Consider the following 18,426-nt stretch of genomic DNA (forward strand, 5'->3'; position numbering starts at 1 on the left):
ACCCATACAGAGTTTTTAAAGGAACAAAGAATATTCCAGAAGGAAAAGACAAGGCTTGACCTCTGTGGACGTTTGTCTTTTCAGTACCAGAGAGTACCTGAGGACAGACCCCCAGGACTTTCCTTTAAGACAGTGACCGTGACAATGAACACAAAGCACATTTGCTTTTTTGGTTTTTGTTTGTTTCGCTGGCCGACTTCCACAGTTTGTAAAAGGCCCTAAATATTTTATTGGCTGGCCCCAGTGTGGTCATTTTCATTCTCTTTGATAAGCTTGATTTCCTTCCATGAAAATGTGTGATCTTGGGGCTGGAGAGATGGCTCAGCGCTTAAGAGCATTGCCTGCTCTTCTAAAGGTCCTAAGTTCAATTCCCAGCAACCACATGGTGGCTCACAACCATCTGTAATGACGTCTGGTGCCCTCTTCTGGCCTTCAGGCATACACGCAGAAAGAATATTGTATATATATATATTATATATATAGTGTGATCTTCCTGGGGGGGCAAGATAATGAGAGCACGTGGGGTGGGCTAAGACCTCGATCATTTGTGGACACCTGTGTTAAGGCGACTATTGGGCAGCAGGGTTTTTATGGTGAGCTGGGCCACATGCTAGTTCCCAGAGAATGGGTGAGCCTGCAGAGAACAGGAAGGAAATGAAAGTGGTCCTGAGGCAGGCTAGAAAGACAGGGGAAATTATGGAAGCGGGGAAGGGAAAGGGAGCTGCTCACCCTGGAGTCTGGCTGAAGTCTCCTACCGTGTTGAGAATCAAAAATTCCAGCAGGGTGAACATTTGTTGTGGTTGTTCGGATGAGAGTGGCCCCCACAGGCTCATAAATTTCAATGCTTGGCCCCCAGTTGGAGGAACTGTTTGGGAAGGATTAGGGCCTTGGGCTTTGTTGGAGGAGGTGTGTCACTGGGGTTGGGCTCTGAGGTTTCAAATGATTCTGTTCCCAGTCTCTCTCTCTCACCTTCACCCCTCCACCCCACCTCTCCCTGCCTTGTGCTTGTGGATCAAGATCTAAGCTCTCAGTTACTGCTCCAGAGCCATGCCTTCCTGTGACCCTGCCTTGGTGGTCACGGACTCACCCTCTGACCTGTGACCCTGCCTTGGTGGTCACGGACTCACCCTCTGAAACGGTAAGCCCCAGATAAACTGTTTTCTTCTATAAGTTGCTTTGGTCACAGTGTCTTATTACAGCAACAGAAAAGAAACTCAGGATATTTCTTTAAATTGCTTTTTCTTTTCCAGCTGTGAACCTGCAATTTTCTAGGAATAACTCCTTCAGCCGCATTTCTGGTAAAAGGACACATACTGAAACAGGTTTTAGTTTTGTCTTATCAGACTGTAATCACACCCAAGGTACCCTATAACGTCACTCATTCAAAACATGGAAAAGGGAGGAGTTTCTTAGCTCCCTTTTGAGATGTCAGTCTAGCCACCAAAATGGGATATATGGTTAATGCTAAGACTTAATTGGGGCTGCTGCAAGGGACAGCGTGGTACTGTGCCTCTGTTCCTGCTATTGCTGACAAGTCCCGCCAGGTGCAGTTAGCAATCGAGGCTCTACACTATAAGGAACATGTAACTCCAAATAGCCGGTAAGGTTTTGTCCACGTGGCGCAAGCTGGAGGCACCTGGGAAGCCTCAGCTGAGGAATTGCCTCGATCAGATTGTTCTGTGAACAAGTCTGTGGGACATCTTCTTGATTGATGATTGATGTGGGAGGGCACAGACCACTGTGGGCAGGTGGCCTGGGCATAAGAAGCTAGCTGAGCTTCTCTATGGAGAGCAAGCTGGCAAAGGGAATGCCTCCCACAGTATCTATTTCAGTAACTGCCTTGGCTTTCCTGATAAGGGGCTGTAACCTGTGGGTAAAATAAACCCTGTCTCCACCACATTGCTCTCAGTCAGGGTGTTTTATCACAGCAATATAAAGTAACTAAGACAGCTAAAATTTGTCAAATAATTAATTGTATTTCTTTTTTTTTTGAAACAGGGTCTCTCCATAAAGCCCTGGTTGTCCTGGAACTCACTATATAGACCGCTATGTAGATCAGGCAGGCCTCACAGATATCTGTGATCTGCCTGCCTCTTTCTTCAGAGTACTGGGCTTAAAGGCTCGCTCCACCACCCTGCGCTAACGTTACTTTTCACCCTATGAAAACACTCAAGTTAGACTCCCTCAAGGTCACCCAACTGGAACGTAGCCAAGTTTTCAAACTAGGTAGAGGCCCCAAGACACTTCATTTACGTAAGTCTCATTTTTCTTTTTTTCTGCTCCCTCTTTCATTTCTCTGCTCCAGCTGGAACACCGGGCACGCACTTCGTCACTGAGTTACACTGCCCCGGCCCTCTGTTTTGCTAAACTCCCAGTGGCTTCTTCAGCACACTCGAGGCCTGACTCAACACGTGGTGGGCACACTGGGTATGAAATTAGGAAAGCCAAAATCCTTAACCTTTTTGTGAGTGTGCAGTAAAGAAACCGCTGAGGTGATGGGATGGCTGCCCCGTGGTTCCAGAGAAGGTTCTCGTCTTTGTCACTGTCCAATTGCTGTGAAGAGACACCTCTCATAAAAGGGTCATCAGGACAGACAGTATGGGCAGATGGGATGACACTGGGCCTGGCGTGGGCTTCAGAAACAAACCCAGTGGCCCACTTCCTCCAACAAAGCACACACATTTTAATCCTGATCCATTCAAAGGATTCCATTCTGGGTTACTAAACCTTCAGATGTATGAGCCAATGGGAGCTTTTCTTTTTCAAACCACCACAGTTTTTATTGCACATGGTGTGTGTGGGGGGGGGGGGGGAGTGAGACCAGCCAGAGGGGCATCTGAAAGAGAAAGAAAAAAGCAGACTGGCTAGGGCTAGGACTATGGAGGGGGGGGGTAAGAAATAACAGGGGGGAAAGAGAGACAGAGAGAGGGGGGGGGAGAGAGGGAAAGAGAAGAGAGAAGAGCAGCAAAAAATGCTGGGAGAGTCCTGCCCATGTTGCCTAGGAAAGAGGATGGATTAGCTGGGATGCAGCATAGTGGAGGAGGAGCTGGGAAGATGAGAAGAACCTGAAGGCTCTCGTGGGCGTCTTGGCACTCATAAGAAGTGCATGTTACTAGGGGCTGGAGCCACCTGGAGGTTAACTTATCACAGGTATACACCAAAGGAAGTGACCCTTTCTCGGGGTTTCCCCGAGGAATGCTGCATGTAAGTTTTGATTTATCTTTTTGTTTACCCTGCCAGAGTTCAGGGGGCGCTGAGCTCAGACTGTCATTTTCGACTAAGTCAGTGGGCCTGCTCTTTTTTTTTTTCCCCGCGGAGAGGGGATTGGGAGTTCCCATTGGACCTGACATTTTTGCCGTGGATAAAGGTCAGATTCTACAGCCAGGCTTGGTGACTCACGTCTTTAATCCCAGCACTCACTCAGAAGGCAGCACCACGGAGGCAAAGGCAGGCAGAACTCTATGATTTTGAGGCCATCCTGGTTTACATACTATGCCCCCCTCCCCCGGTTTCTCCTTTGGTCCCCTCAATCAGTCAGACTAGGGTACACTCTAGGGAACGGGAGATTTTGGCTCCTGTCTTCCTCTAATTCGCACGCATCTCGCAGCTCAGCCCCGGCCCAGAGAGAGGTTTTAGGGTCCTGCCGGGCAGAGTCCAGGTTCAGCTAGGTTCAGGCAGAAGGAGCTGGTTGAGCTTAGGCAGAGGGAGCTGGGCCCGGGGGAGGGGCTCAGCCAGGAGACCAGGCTATGGGCGGAGCTTAGAGGACGGGGCGGGGCGCGCCCCAGGGGCGCCTGGCTCGTGGAATAGTGCCGGGGGCTCGGAGCACACGGGCATAAGAACACCGCATACGTACCAGGCTTGCGGAGCACCGGTCTGCGCACAGCCATCCCGGCGCCGCTGTACGCACGCGCCCCGCAGCTCCTGGCTGACGCCGGCATCAGCCTCCGCCGCAGGAAGCCACCGCACACCGCCAGCACCATGCCCCGCATAGATGCAGACCTTAAACTCGACTTCAAGGATGTTCTGCTGCGACCTAAGCGGAGCAGCCTCAAGAGCCGAGCCGAGGTGGGGGCCGCTGGCATGCCGCCTTCGGGCTGGCAAGGGGAAAGTGGGTGCAGGGGATGGCACAGGGTGCCTCATTTGTGCCAGAGGCAGAGGTGTCACACCCTCTCCCCGCTCTGAGAAAGGGGAAGGCCAGTCGGTTTTCTATTACACCTGAACTGTCTTTAGGGTCAGTGACAAGGGGACTAGTTTGGGCCTGGAATTATAAATGCGTCTGTCTACCGTTGGTGGGCTTGGGGAAGTTCACACTGAGACTCAACCGCAGAGCAGCTAAGATCAACCAATCAAGTAGCCGGTGACTTTAGAAGGCATGGCTCTCAGGAGGGGCTTTCAGGGAGGAGAGGAAACGGTGAGGCTAGGATGGAAAGGAAAAGAAACTCAACTGCAGACTCTCGGGATTCGGAGCAGTGTCCCCTGGTGCTGGGACCTGGCTCTGCTGATTTAGCATTAGGTCCTGTGGTGGAATGTTGTGAACCGACAGAACAAAACAAAACAATAAAAACCGGGCGCCCCAGCACTCAAGTTTAAGATTTTTTTTTTTTTTTTTTTTTTTTTTTTTTTTGAGTTTAAATGGTCTTGCTGGTGCTGGGCTTGGGGACCTGCTTCTTGGTGTCACTCTGCGGTACCAGACAATCTGCAGTCCCAGCCCGGAGTGAGGCAAATTGACGCGCTGGGGTGAGGGTCATTCGGGCCATTTGGGAGTTAGCTGTGCGATAATAAGAGGAAAGCTTGGAAACAGGTGGAGCCGGGAGACTGCCGAGGTCAGACCTTAAAGGATACATAGTTTTCTGGAAAGGTGGAGCCAGTTGGAGAAGTATTGTTCCTGGACAGTGGCTTAGCCACTCTCAGGGGGGTGGGAAGAGGAGAGGAGGAACAACCTGAAAGGACCGGGTTTGAGTTTGGGTAAACACGGTGGAGCTAAGCCAGTTAGCCCGCCCCATCCCTCTTACTTCGCAAACAAGACCATAAATAAATCCCCTCAGCAAACAACTCGTTCAGGTGCCCAGGCTGGACTGCCATGCCTGCAGCTGCCAGCTGAGGGTTGCTACCGAATTAGGTCCGCCTCCTGCGCTAGCCAATGAACAAGTAGAACCAAGTGACTTTCCCTAAGCAGGGTCATAGGCTGCTTGGAACCAGAATTGCTCTAGACAGGAAGTGGTGGTGGTGGTGGTGTGTGTGTGTGTTGGGGGGGAGGGGGCAATGGACCCTTATCCACCCAGATTAGATGCCCCTGGGCCTGTCCTTCATCGTGTACTTTCAGGTGCCAAAGAACCAGGCAAGCCTTTGGAACAAAAATAACACTAGAGAAAACACCTGGACTGTTTTAGAGAACCTGGTAGCCAGTAAGTAACTAAACTCAGACCAGGGTGAATAATCTGGCGGCCTCAATGCTTGTTTGTTTTCTTAATGTTTGTTTAAAATTTATTTAGGTGTGAGCCACTTATTTATAAATAGATATTTATCGGCACAAAGCGAGGATCTATGCATTTTCTGAACTAGGAAGACTCTTGAGGAGAAGGTACAATATTAATATTTATGTGAACGGTATGATGTCATGCCTCACTTGGTTTTATAATTTGTGCTGATTGCGACTCTTAATGTCCACGCATGGATTGAATCTTGCAATCTGTGTATACCCGTCGCAGTGAGGTCTGGTGCCCTTGAGGATTGTCCTCACACTGTAGCTTTTGTGAGGAAGTGTTAAGTGGTGTGGCTCTTCCAGTTGTCTGTGGGCTAGCCTCCTGGGGCTGAGCACTCTTGCCTGGTGGATGAGCTCACCTAATGCGACCTGCCTGCCTGGCACTGCTCAAGGAACCACCTTAGCCTCTCTAATGTTCCATCTCGGTGTTTCTTTTGTTGTCTTGTAATTAAGCGCCACGGGATGGGTTGATTGCGTTAAGACTTTTGGATTTATCCGATACACATGGGGTTTGTGTCTTTCCGTGGGACCCAGTCCTGGCTTTAACACCCGAGCCCAGTTCTTAAAATTTTTGCTTGTGTGTACATGTTCATGTATGTGTGTGCAGACACATGTGCGTGCACTGTCCACCTTTTTTAAAATCATTTTTTATTTTTTAAAAAGATCTTGATGCAGGGTTTTTCATTGGCCTGAAACTTGCCAAGCAGTCTAGTCTGGCCAATAAGCTCCAAGTATCTCTGTTGGTTTCCACCCCCCTCTCCCCTCCCCACACCTGCCCTGGGGGTTACACGTGTGCTGCTATACCCAATTTTTTCTCTTGGGTTCTGGGGATCGAACTTGGATCCTCATGCTTGTATGGCCCGCATTTTAAAGGTTGAACCATTGCCCCAGCCAACAAGAGAATTTTGCTTGCTTTTGTTTTTAACATATTAATGTGGAATTTGAAAGCTGGATATTGGAGAGTATTCGCAGCAGAGAACCACCCTCTTGTCCTAAGACAGGGCAAATGCAAACGCCCTCCCACCTGCTAACAGCTCCATAGTGACTGCTAGACCATTAAGGAGAGATGGGGCTGGTGGTCCCCATCTGTAACAGTCTGACCCACAGGGAATAGAGAACAGGGCAGGGAGGAGAGAATATACAGAAGAAAGGAGGTTCCAGTTTTAGTCTGAGTTCTGTCACTATTTATTTTATTGCCTTGACACTGTGTCCTGGGACTGCTATAACACAGCATTACAGAAGAGGCCACTTGGTCAAGAGGCTTTATCTCCCAGCTGGGCACACTGGAAGTCCCCCAACCAAGGTGTGTCTATGCGGTAGGTTTCTCTGGAAAGCTGTTTATGAGATGGAGCGAGCATCTGCCCCACGCATTTCCCCAGCTCCTTCTGGGTTGCTGGTCACTTCTGGCTCTCCTTGGCATGTAGATGTCCCATCTAACCCTCAACCAACGTCACCTCTGTAAGCTGTCCTCCTTCAGTGCGTTTGTGTCCAAGTGTTCCCCTTTTGAGAAGAACCATTCCACACCCCACGTGACCTCATCTCAACTTGGCCACTTGCAGAGATCCTATTTCCAAATAAGGTTCCGTTCACAGGTACCAGCGTTAGGACTTCGGTGTCATTTTGGGGGAGCCACAATTCAACCCATAACTGCCTATGTAAACTTAGCTTTGTGGAATTAGAAGATTCGCCCAGATTTGTTCTTAGTCATGAATGCAGCAGATTCTCCTAGGGAGACACTCCAAAATATACAGTTTCCAACACAGAGGCTTTGATGGATGCAGCTTGGGGCAGTCTTGACATGTTTGCCGAGCTCATCAAGAGGGCTTTCTCTGTGGGAAGCACTGCCTTGACTAATGATGCGTTCTTCACTCAGAGACTGTGGCTCACACTGGTGCTGAGCTGTGTGTGCTATCTGATGCAGAAGCTGCCTGGGCCACATCAGCATCCAGAAGGCCCATTCCAGGTGTCAGCGCACTGGACGCCCCTCCCCATGAGATTTCAATCTGATCCTGTGGCCTTTGTGGACTGCTTCCCAGAATGTCTTCCCAAAGTACCCTTTGTTACCCCAAGCCAAGTGACAGTTGTTTCTGGCCATGCCTTGGTTGGTGTCTCTGGAGCTTAACATACAGGCATTGCCTTGTGTGTCCTTAAGGAATTGGGAAGGAAGTGTGGGTGGGAGGCAGGGCCGGTTCCCTGTGCTATCGTATATTGGTCCCTTCCTGTCCTGTCCAGGAGTGACTGTTTTTGTTAGGGTAGTGGCAGAGGTTAGCACATATTTCCTGAAGTGACTCCCGAAGCTTGACTCCTCTACACTGAACTGCTCAGATAGGTGGTGGTGTGTACTTTAGACCTGCAGAATGCTGGGTAATGATCAGATTGACTCACCCAAAAGGACAGAAGCTATTTTGAGGGTGAGGGAGGGGAGTTTGCTACGTTCTGAGTGGGGCTTTGGAGGTGCTGTATCTGGGGCATTCAGCCGCTGTGGTGGAGTAAAGGCCGGGGAAGCTGGAGGATAGCATTTATCTCTCTGAGCGAGTGGACTGTCTTGGGTGTGTGTGTGTTGGGTAGATAAGGTTAGGGCAGATACTTTCATTTCTCATTCTTAGAACTCAGTATTGGGAAGGTTCTGCCTTGTGTCATTTTTGGGGGAGAGAGGTTTGTTGGCAGAGCCTGGCATATGCTAAATACAAGTTCTGTTGCTGAACTCCCCACTTCCAGCCCCAAGAACCTGCCTTGTGAAGATAGGCAGCGAAGGGTTCATTGTCAAAGCTTCCCTTTTCTGTGAAGTGTGTGTGTGTGTGTGATGTAGATAGGTTTTGGTGTGCCAAGAAAAAGCCATTGCGATCTCATGGGGACAGAGGCTCTTTCCTCCAGTGCATCTTGGGAAGAATTACAAGAGTATTTGAGACCAGGAATTCTGATTGTTTTCAGTTTGGGCAAAGAGCGGGAAGGGCAGTTAATAGTGCAGAGTTGCCAGGAGGGGCCGCCCTCAGTCATCCTGCAGGGTGTCAGCAGGACCTGCTTTCCTACTGAGGACATTCTTGAAGGGGTGAACACTGCCTGGGAGGTTCATGGACTTACAACGTCTCGCTTCCTCTCGCTGACTGCTGTTTAGGGCCAGCACAGTCCTTTTATGACATCTGCTAGCCAGGAAGCCTTCCGGACTTGGAGAAGCAGGAAAACAAATAAGGCTAACGGCTCAGGGTACAGCACAGTGTGCTTCCACTTAATTCAGACTGTAAAGTGTAAGTTGGAAGGAATGGAACGAAAGAAACATTTAGGGAATACTGGTTGAAGATGGCAATTGCTGGTCCTCAGGCAACCAGGGTCCATGTAGAACTAAATTATTTTAGAAGCCTAAAGTTCAAGTTTCTCCTTTTCAGTTCACTTTGGCCACACACCTACCTCCAGGGTCCAGGTCCAGTCAAAGGAATGAATGATGCAGAATATTTCAAACAATAGATTTATTAACCCACAGTGCATGTGTGGGGTGTGTGTGTGTGTGTGTGTGTGTGCACAGACATATATGGAGTTCAGAGGACAATCTTAGGTGGTGGACCCTTAGGGTCCTTCTGTCTTTTTGTTTGAGACAAAGTCTGGGAATTGACTAAGTTTATCAGACTAGGCTGGCTTAAGAGCTTTAAGGAATCCACCGGTTCCACCTCCCATCTCCTCATGGCTGGGGATCCTGAGGCTCTCATGCTGACTGAGGCATCTCTACCCAAATTCCTCCTGATGTGACAGAGATTGGCGATAGCACCCTAGGGTGACAGTGAGTGGGCGGGGGGGATGGGCTTTGCTGGGGAAACTGGAACCAGGAGTATACACAGAGAGATCTGAAGGGGCCACAGCTGCCCTGCAGAAGCTGCCCAAAGGAGAGGGGGTTCTGGATCTCACCTTACCCTTGTCCTCCAGTATCCTCCAGTTTCTCGTTTGGTATCCACTGGTCAAACCCAGGCAGACATAAATTTGAGCAATGGAGTCTCTGGAATGGCCACTCTGATAATCTCAAGCATAAGATTGTCCCAGGTCACAGCAGGAATTCTGACTCTAACAGCTTTTTTGTTCATTTTTGTTTATTGAGACAGTTTCTCTGTGTAAAAGTCCTAGAGCTAGCTCTGTAGACCAGGCTGGCCTCAGACTCAGAGATCCGCCTGCCTCTGCCTCCCGAGTGCTGGGATTTCAGGCGTGCGCCACCACCGCCTGATTTCTGCCAGTTTTTTTTTTTTTTTTTCCGCGAGGACCCAGCTCTGGCACACCATCCTGCTAAGCCCACAGTCCTGGCTGAACATCAGAGTGGGTTCCTGACAGCTCATAGTCATGTGCGCACTGAAATTGGAGTTCCAGGAGAGTTGGTGGGCCCTCCCTGCAGCTGTCTGCACGTCAGAGGATCAAGTGTTTCTATGCAGAAACATATGGCTGCATTGTATCTCCTCCTGGCTCTCGTAATTACCAACCAGCTGCTGGAGCCTGAAAGGCGAAGGGATTAAGGGTTTGTGGCTCAGTGCTGGTAAAATTTGGAGTGTGGCTCTAGGTGAACGGTGAAATGGGAAGGGCCTGGCAGGAGTAGGAAGCAAGGTCACTGATGTTTGGGAAGAGTGGATGGATCTCCCTAGAAGAGGAATGGGCCCTTCTGCGGGCTTTTTTTTTTATTACTCTTTGGTGGCCTGCCAGCCAGCTTGTAAACATTTGGAGACTTATTCTTACTTATGAATGCCTGACCTTAACTTGTTTCTTGTTGGCTCTTCTTAAGTTATCCTGTCTACCTTTTGCCTCTGGGCTTTTACCTTTCTTTATTCTGTATACCTTTCTTCTTGCTCCATGGCTGGTTATGTGGCAGGGTGGCTGGACCCTGGCATCCTCCGGTCCTTCTCCTTTTCTCTTTCTTCCCTCTTCTCTTGAGCCTAGACTCCTCCTCCTAATTATTCTCTCTACAGCCCCACCTATCCTTTCTCCTGCCTAGCTATTGGCCATTTAGCTCTTTATTAGACCAGTCAGGTGTTTTAGACAGGCAAAGTAACACAGCTTCACAGAGTTAAACAAATGCAACATAGAAGAATGCAACAACGCATCCTTGTGTATCATTAAACAAATATTCCACAGTATAAACAAATCTAACACATCTTCAACTATTATATCCCAACACCCTCCAGTGCTTGGAAGTGGAGGAAAATAATAATGTGTCTATGTGCTCTTGGGGCCAGAGTGAGACAAGATGAGGAAGAAAGATGGCGGAGATACTGGGAGGCTGCTGAAGGAAAGATCTCACATAGGTCTTGGGATTCATAGAATATCTGGTGACTTATTTGGGTGTGTGGGGGCAGTGGGTATAGCCACTGCTTTTGTATGTGGGTATAGCCTGCTGCTTGGTTTTCTTGGGGGCTGACCTGTCCTTGGAACACCGGGCCAGAGCCCTAAGAGAATCTAGGGGCTGAGGGACAGATCCATCCTTGGTGTCCTCCCCACCCACTCTGAACACTGGGAATCCTGATGTGTTACATAAAGAGCTTACTCTCATTTCTTTCCCTTTTGCCTACAGGTGGATCTTGAGCGAACCTTTACATTTCGAAACTCAAAGCAGACCTACTCAGGGATTCCCATCATTGTGGCCAACATGGACACTGTGGGGACATTTGAGATGGCTGTGGTAATGTCACAGGTAGGAACTCAGCTACATCACTACATCCTCAGCTTTTTGGCTGTGTGTGCGTCAGGTGCCTGGAGTCATTCCTTGCTGAGTCTGATTGTTACAAGGGACATGTCTTTCCTGCTTCTGTAGTCAGAAGATAGGCCACGTATAAACTCTGTCCTCTGTGAAATGGTCTAGCTGTACCTCTGTCTCCTCTGTGAAGATACCTATGATGGTTTTAGAAATTAGGCTTTCAAAAGGAACTTAGGCAGCAGGATGAATGCCATATTGGAGAGGGCCATCCCCTTAAAACAAAGAGGGCCACTTTGCATGTAGCAGGTAATGCATTGTGTTGGGGGGTGCTTTTGTTTATGCTGTAATGTATCTCAGATCTTACCATAACTCCATGGGGGTGGCTCCTTCTGTAGATGAGGAAATTGAGGCAGACAGAGAAAGAGGGGGGACATCTCGTCCCAGGGCCTTCAGTCAAGTAGAGAGGCAGGACATCACCCCAAAGTGAGTTCACAATCTGCCAGACACATCTCTAAAATGATGGACCCCAAGGCAAGTTTAGGGTGTCTTTTGACGAGTGTCTTGGCCTCAGGAGAAATGGAGGGACCACCAGTCGTGGTATTTGCTGCCTCACAGAGCTGTGTGTTGGGGGTGAGAACCTTCCACTTCGGAGACCGGATTGTCTCCTGATGATGAGCGTGGAGATGTGTATCTGTTTCTGCTCGACATGTCTGCCAAGTGCAGAGATAAATGCAATTAGTCGGAAAAGCGTCTCCCTGTGGGTGGCAGGTCTGACTGCGGGAGGCGCTGGATTCCTTATCAAGCAGCGACGAGGAGGGAAGAGAGTCTCAAATTATAAACTCAGAAAGTGGAGGTGGAGGTCATCCACCTAACTGAGGATGTCATGTGACTGTCAGCTCTGGCAGAGAGGGGTCTGAGGCGAATGAATTAATTGCTAAAGGGATGCGGTGTTTTTCCCTCCCAATCCTTGTTTGTCTCATTAACAACTGCTTATAATGATGTTCCATGCATCCTGTGGCGGGAGCAAGTGTCCTGAAGGTCCATGTGTTAAAGGGATTTTCCCAGAGTGGTGCTTTTCTGGGGAGTAGAGCCCTCAAGAGATGGGGTCTGGCAGGAAGTCTTTAGGTCATTAGAGGAGTGGCCTTGAAAGGGAGTGTGGGTCCCCATTGTCTTCCTCTCTCGCCCTTCCTCCCTGACTGGGGATAAGGTGAATGGTTTTGGTCTGCTCTGTACTCCCACCATTATATGCTGGTATACCACAGCCCCAAGAGCAACAGACCCTTCGACAGAGCAAGCCAAAATGAAACTTTCCTCTGTGGAAGTTGATTCTCTCCGGTGCCTGGCTATAGTTATCGTTGATAGCAATTAACAGTATAAATGGGTGTGGCGCTCAGGGAGCAACACCTAAGTCTGGGTTGTCTGTGCGCTTGAGTGGTATCTGTGAATAACCTGGAGCTTGCCGTGCCCCTCCCACTTCCACTGGGAGGTTCTCCGGGAATGCCATCGCCTGCATTGGCAGAGGTCGCCGTGTGTGGGTTCTCTGAGTTTTCTATTTTTAGGATCCGCAGACAGTGTGAATTAAGGGAGTCAGACAATTTCAGAGTGAGGCATTGGAGGTGTGGGGTGACTCAGAAGTCAGAGAGGAAGCCTCAGAGGAGGGACATTTGATGTTGACTGCTAAATGAATTATTTCTTCCTCCTCTGCCCTATGCCCCTCGTCTTGCCCTATAGCTCTGACTGGTCTTCCGTTGCCACCAGACTTCCAATCTCAGCCTTCAGGGCACTGAGTGCTAGAGTTTTAGGTGTGGCCCCCTTACCCAGCTTTGCTATATATTTCTTAACTTAAGTCCCATTTCTCTAACAATAATTCTGTTCAAAGCTGTTCTGAGAATTCCATAGTGTCACCAAAGCATTGGCCCCATGGTAGTCAAGTCTGGTTCAATAGCCAAAGATGTAGGATTATCATTTACAGATCCCCCTCCCTTCCTAGCTTTCAGCAAAAAGCATTTAGGCTGTGTATTGGAGGAGGTTTTGGGTATAGGGCAAGGTCCTTTGTTTGGCTGAGCTGAAGCTTGCATTAGGATGGTCACTCTCCTGGGCTGGGGGGCCGCCTACATACATGTTCTTGACCTGCCTTGGGTGTGGGCAAAAACTAGGTGGGCCAGCTGGGTGGGAAAGCTCCTTTATTCTTGCCTCTTGGCAGACTTTTCCTGGCTGAACACACATTGTCTAAATCCTATCGGAGCCGGAGACCATTTCTGTGATTCCTTGTTTCGCCGCATGCACCTTGGTTTGCTTGCTGGCTGCTAGGAACACATTCAGAGCAAATTAGGCCTGAATGGCAGCCGCAGATGGTTTTGTCTGGGGCTTATCTCGCAGGCAGGTGGAGGGCCTCCTTTCCCTGGCTCCTTCCTGACAAGCCGTCTTGTTTCCTAGCACGCCATGTTTACAGCCGTTCACAAGCATTACTCCTTGGAAGACTGGAGACGTTTTGCAGAAAGCCACCCCGAATGCCTGCAGGTATGATGACACATTTAGTGACAAGGGCTGAGGGGAAGAAAAGTCTTCCCTGATGTCAAAAGTATTTGGAGGCTGGTGGGTCGCTGCCAGAGCGTTGCTGAGGAAACCTGCCTCGTGGGGTCTTAGCAAATACCAGGATTGCCCTGTGAGGGCAACTTCGCCTTTAAATGCATCCGTCACCACAGCCTGGGGAAGGCCTTGCTTCCTGTCAGGGGTTTCCAGGTGAATCCAATCTAAGTGCTTTTTCCTGGCTACAGACAAGGGGTCCTAATTGTAACTGCCTTTTATTTCGATACTCCATATCCCTGCCAGGATGGCTGTCATTAGAATATGAGTTATGATGATGTGGAGAAGTTGGAGTGCTCATGTGTAGTTGGCAGGCATGTACGTGCTGAGGCTGCCTTCTCAATGACCTAAAAACTCCTAGTGCTGGGTAGTTTAATGTCAGCTTCACACAAGCTAAGTCATCTGAGAGGAGGGAACGTCAATTAAGGAAATCAGGCTGTAGGCAAGCCTGTAGGACATGCTCTTAAGTAGTGATTGATGGGAGGGTCCAGCCCATTATGGGTGGTGCCATTCCTGGGCTGGTGGTCCTAGGTTCTCTTGGAAAGCTGGCTGAGCAAGCCAGGAGAAGCAAAGCTGTAAGCAGCACTCCTCCATGGCCTCTGCATCAGCTCCTGCCTCCAGGTTCCTGCCCTGCTTGAGTTCCTGCCCTGACTTCCTTCGAAGCAGAAGCCAGATAAGCCCTTTCATCTCTCAGTTGCTTTGGTCATGGCAATTCATCACAGCAATAGTAACCCTGACTACAACATTCAAGAGAGTCAGCATGAGTTACCATGTGACCCAGCGGTTCTGTTTCTAGAAGAAATGAAACCATGTATTCACACATAGACTTTTCATGAATGCTCATGATATTTACAATAGCCCAAAAGTAGGAGATGTAAACTAAGCAACTGAAATGTGTTGTTGATGAACAAATAAATGAAATATGGTCTCTCAATACGATAAGCTGTTATTCAGCCACAGAAGGCAATGAAGTACTGACTTATATTCAAGTGCGAACAAACCTTGAACATTTTGCTAAGTGCAAACCAAACACAAAAACCAACAAGAATGATTTCATTGATGCTGAGTGCCCATGGTGGGCGAATACTCAGAGACATGGTTATTTGGGCCTGGTAGCAGGAGGAAGGAATTAAAAGAGTAATGCCTAAGGTTCCTCTGGAGCCAGGCCTGGTGCTATAGCCTTTAATCTCGGCTACTTAAGAGGCTGAGGCAGGAGAAACTCAAGGTCAGGGGCAGCCTGGGCAACTTAGTAAGACCTGTCTCTGTAATAAGGAGAAGGAAGCTTGAGATGCGGTTCAGTCAGAATTTATCTGTAAGGATTCAAAAGTATATGACACCCTAGATTCAGTACCTGTTAAAAAAATTAAAATCCTTTTTGAAACCAGTAAAATGTTCTATAATAATGGTATCACTGAATATGCTAAAAATCATTGTGCACTCATGAAAATGTCTTAGTTTAAGGTTTCTTTTGGCTGTGAGAAAGCATCTTGACCAGCAGCTTGTGGAGGAATGGGTTTATTCTATCTTACAGAATGTGCATTGTGTCCTCTGTCATCTAAGGAAGTCAGTGTTGGAGCTCAAGACAGGCAGGCACTGAAGCGGAGGCCACGGAAGAGTACTGCTCACTGGCTTAGAATTTGTCTCTCTTATATCACCCAGGCCTACCAGCCCAGTGGTGGCACTGCCTAGAGTGAGCTGGGCCCTCCTGTGTCAACTGTCAATCAAGAAAATGTACCTCTGGCTTGCCTATAGGCCAGTCCGGTGAGGGCATTATTTCAACTGAGATTCCCGCTTCCGAAATGACTGTAGCGTGTGTCAAGTTGACATAAAATTAGCCAGTCTAGGTGACTTCCATGCTAGGGTTGCTATGCCTCAGTAGCCCTGCTCCTCTAAGAAAATGGGTGTTTTAAAATGATATCTATAAGCCGTCCCATAACATGACTGAGTTCCTATCCAGTGCATTCTGCTGGTTCTAAGCCAAATCCAGCAGTGAGGTCTGGGCCCGCCTCGTTGTGGGCAGATCATTTATGATGAGATAATGATTTTGAGTACTGGCATGGCTGCTGCTGCTGCTGCTGCTGTCACTATGATTTAATTAGGTGTGGGCTTCCACTACAAAAACGTTAGCTTAGGAGATAAAATAATTCTGGTTCGATATAAAGTTTTTCATTTTGCTATGTTGTTCAGAGTATCTCTCCATAGTCTTTGCATATGCCAAAGTCCTTGGTTGCTCAAGTTCTGCAGATAAATCTACATATAGCCTATACATATTCTTCTATAGGTTTAAATCACTTCTATATGACTTGTAATGGCCCATACAGTGCAAATGCTATGTAGCTAAGTATGGCATCCTACTGCTTAATAACAACAAAACAGCGAAAATCCCACATCAACCTGGGTGTAGTTTTTAAGAAAGACTTATTTTTATGTGTGTTTGCTTGCATGTGTCTGTGTGCATTACATGTAAGCCTAGTACCAACAGAGGCCAGAGGAAGGTGTTGGATCCTCTGGAACTGGTGTTACATATGGTTGTAAGCCTTCTTGTGGGATGCTGGGAACCAAACCTGGGTCCTCTGTAAGAGCAGCAAGCACTCGAAACCACTGAACTGTCTCTCCATGCCCTGGTTTTATTTACTTGTTTAAGACATGATGTTTTAGTTTCCCCCTCTATTTCTGTGATGACATACTCTGTCAAAAGCAACTTAAGGGAGCATTTAATGTGGCCCACAGTTCAAGGGTACAGACTGTCAGGCTAGGGAGGTCGAGGTGGCAGGAACTTGGAGCAGCGAGTCACATGTATTCACAGTCAGGAAGCCTAGAGTGATGAATGCTTGCTGCTGCTCGGCTCCCTTGCTCCATTTACATATATCCCAGGATGCCACAGGCCTCCCACCTCAAGTACTGCTCACAAGGTAATCTCCTAAAGGCATGCTCAAGAGGCCTGACTCCCAGGTCATTCTAGAATCTCAAGTTGACAATACTAACAATCATTTAGTATATGGTGTAGCTCAGACTGCCCTTGAGCTCAGTCGGTAGAAGAGAATTGCCTACAGCCCACTTCCAGCTGAGGCATATTCCATATCTAGCCACGTATGTCCTTAAACTGCAAATGTTGTTCTCACTTGTTCTTTCTGAAAATGTCCCATGGTGCCCTTCTGTAAGGTTTCCTCCTAGGATACGTTTGCATCAGTAGCTGCACAGCACAAAGTTCTACACAGCAAGCTTGAGAAAACGAAAGAGTAGAAGCTGAGGACAAGGTCTTGAATATTTCCGAATGTGTTTGCTGGGAGGTTTTGTTGCTGAGTCCCAGCTTCAGGGATGGGTGTAAGTCAAGGGTGGGCAGGAAAACCGGAAGTTTTGGTTGACCATGTAAGGAGCAGGTCTCCTTTTACCTCTGCTGCTGTTTGTTACTTGAACACAGCCTCTGTGTTTGCTCAGGGTAAACATCGAGGGTTGCTGGATGGAGAAGGGTCTTTCTTTGAATACAGCCATTCATGATCACTTTCTCTGCTTCACTATGCCGTAGCATGTAGCCGTGAGCTCGGGCAGTGGGCAGAATGATCTGGAGAAGATGAGCCGCATCTTGGAAGCTGTGCCGCAGGTGAAGTTCATCTGCCTGGATGTGGCCAATGGGTATTCGGAACACTTTGTGGAGTTCGTGAAACTGGTCCGATCCAAATTTCCTGAACACACCATCATGGTAGGTTTGATGGGAGATCCTCAAGGAAGCCAGGAGATGCCGTGTGCTAGGGGCGGGGCCTGTGCCTTTGCATAGCTTTTGTTGCTAGAGTAGTTGCTAATCCCCATGAAATGGAAGACCTGAAGAACCATCTTTCCTTTGAAAAAAGAATAGAGTCCTGATTAACATCATGGGTGTTGGCTCCTTAGTTTTGATAAACGGCACCTATTGTCTGTTACCAGTTGTGACCTGTAAAAAAGAGGGGGATCTTCACCACCCCTTGATAGAACGTATTTATTTTAAAATTGGAAGCACATGCCAGGCTTTCAGTTCAACATGTTGTCTTCCACCCCACCCATGCTCGTCAGTAGAAAGCTGTGGCACTAGGGCTAGACTCGGTGACCGTAATTTTATGAGAATCAATTAATGATGGTAGCTTGGCGGAGATGGCGTTATATCGAAGACCTTTGACTTTTCCATATTTTCCCAACTCTTAGTACCTTTACTCACTCAAGCTGTGTTGATTCTTTTAGGGCTAAAAGCAGGTGGAGATCACTAGAGTTACAAGTTTTTCCCCCTAAAGTCCAACTGTATTTATACCCGTCTTTCCTGGTCTTCATCAGTAGGGTATGTGGAAATGACCAGTGCCTGGTTTATCCCTGATACCTCTGTCTTTTCAAGCCCGTTTGCCTCATGTTTTCCTGTCAGGAAGTTGATAGAGAGGTATCATTTCTGCTGGTGGAGTTCAGTGTGTCTTTAGGGGCCTTTCTTTGCTAAGTTGCTTCTGGCCATGGTGTTTTATCACAACAACAGAAGATTAATACAGAAATCACCTCATTGGAAGAAAAATGGGTCAGGGTCAAGGTATCCCTTCAAAGACACGCCCTTGATGACATACTTTCTTCAGTGTGGTCTGTTTTTTATGTAGCCTGCCTCCCTGTGAACCCATTAGTGAATTAATTCACTAGTGAAGTCGGTACCCTCTTGATCCAGTCACCTCTCGGCAGTACCTCCAGC

General features: G+C 48.3%; 1 protein-coding gene across 2 annotated transcripts in view; it reads left to right on the forward strand.

Annotated features, from left to right (window-relative positions):
• Window positions 1-3,814: 3,814 nt before the first annotated feature.
• Gmpr (guanosine monophosphate reductase) overlaps window positions 3,815-18,426 on the forward strand; it is a 36,187-nt gene continuing 21,575 nt past the window's right edge. The window contains exons 1-4 of one of the 2 annotated variants that reach the window (XM_057786908.1): window positions 3,815-4,065; window positions 11,022-11,141; window positions 13,581-13,664; window positions 17,257-17,430. In XM_057786908.1, the coding sequence (XP_057642891.1) occupies window positions 3,979-4,065; window positions 11,022-11,141; window positions 13,581-13,664; window positions 17,257-17,430 (465 nt within the window). In that variant the 5' untranslated portion in view covers window positions 3,815-3,978. Of the gene's footprint in view, window positions 4,066-5,371; window positions 5,406-11,021; window positions 11,142-13,580; window positions 13,665-17,256; window positions 17,431-18,426 lie in introns of those variants that run through there. The other variant, XM_057786909.1, reaches the window with a different exon arrangement.

The sequence above is a fragment of the Chionomys nivalis genome, chromosome 13 (assembly GCF_950005125.1).
Source record: "Chionomys nivalis chromosome 13, mChiNiv1.1, whole genome shotgun sequence".
Classification (NCBI taxonomy): Eukaryota; Metazoa; Chordata; class Mammalia; order Rodentia; family Cricetidae; genus Chionomys; species Chionomys nivalis.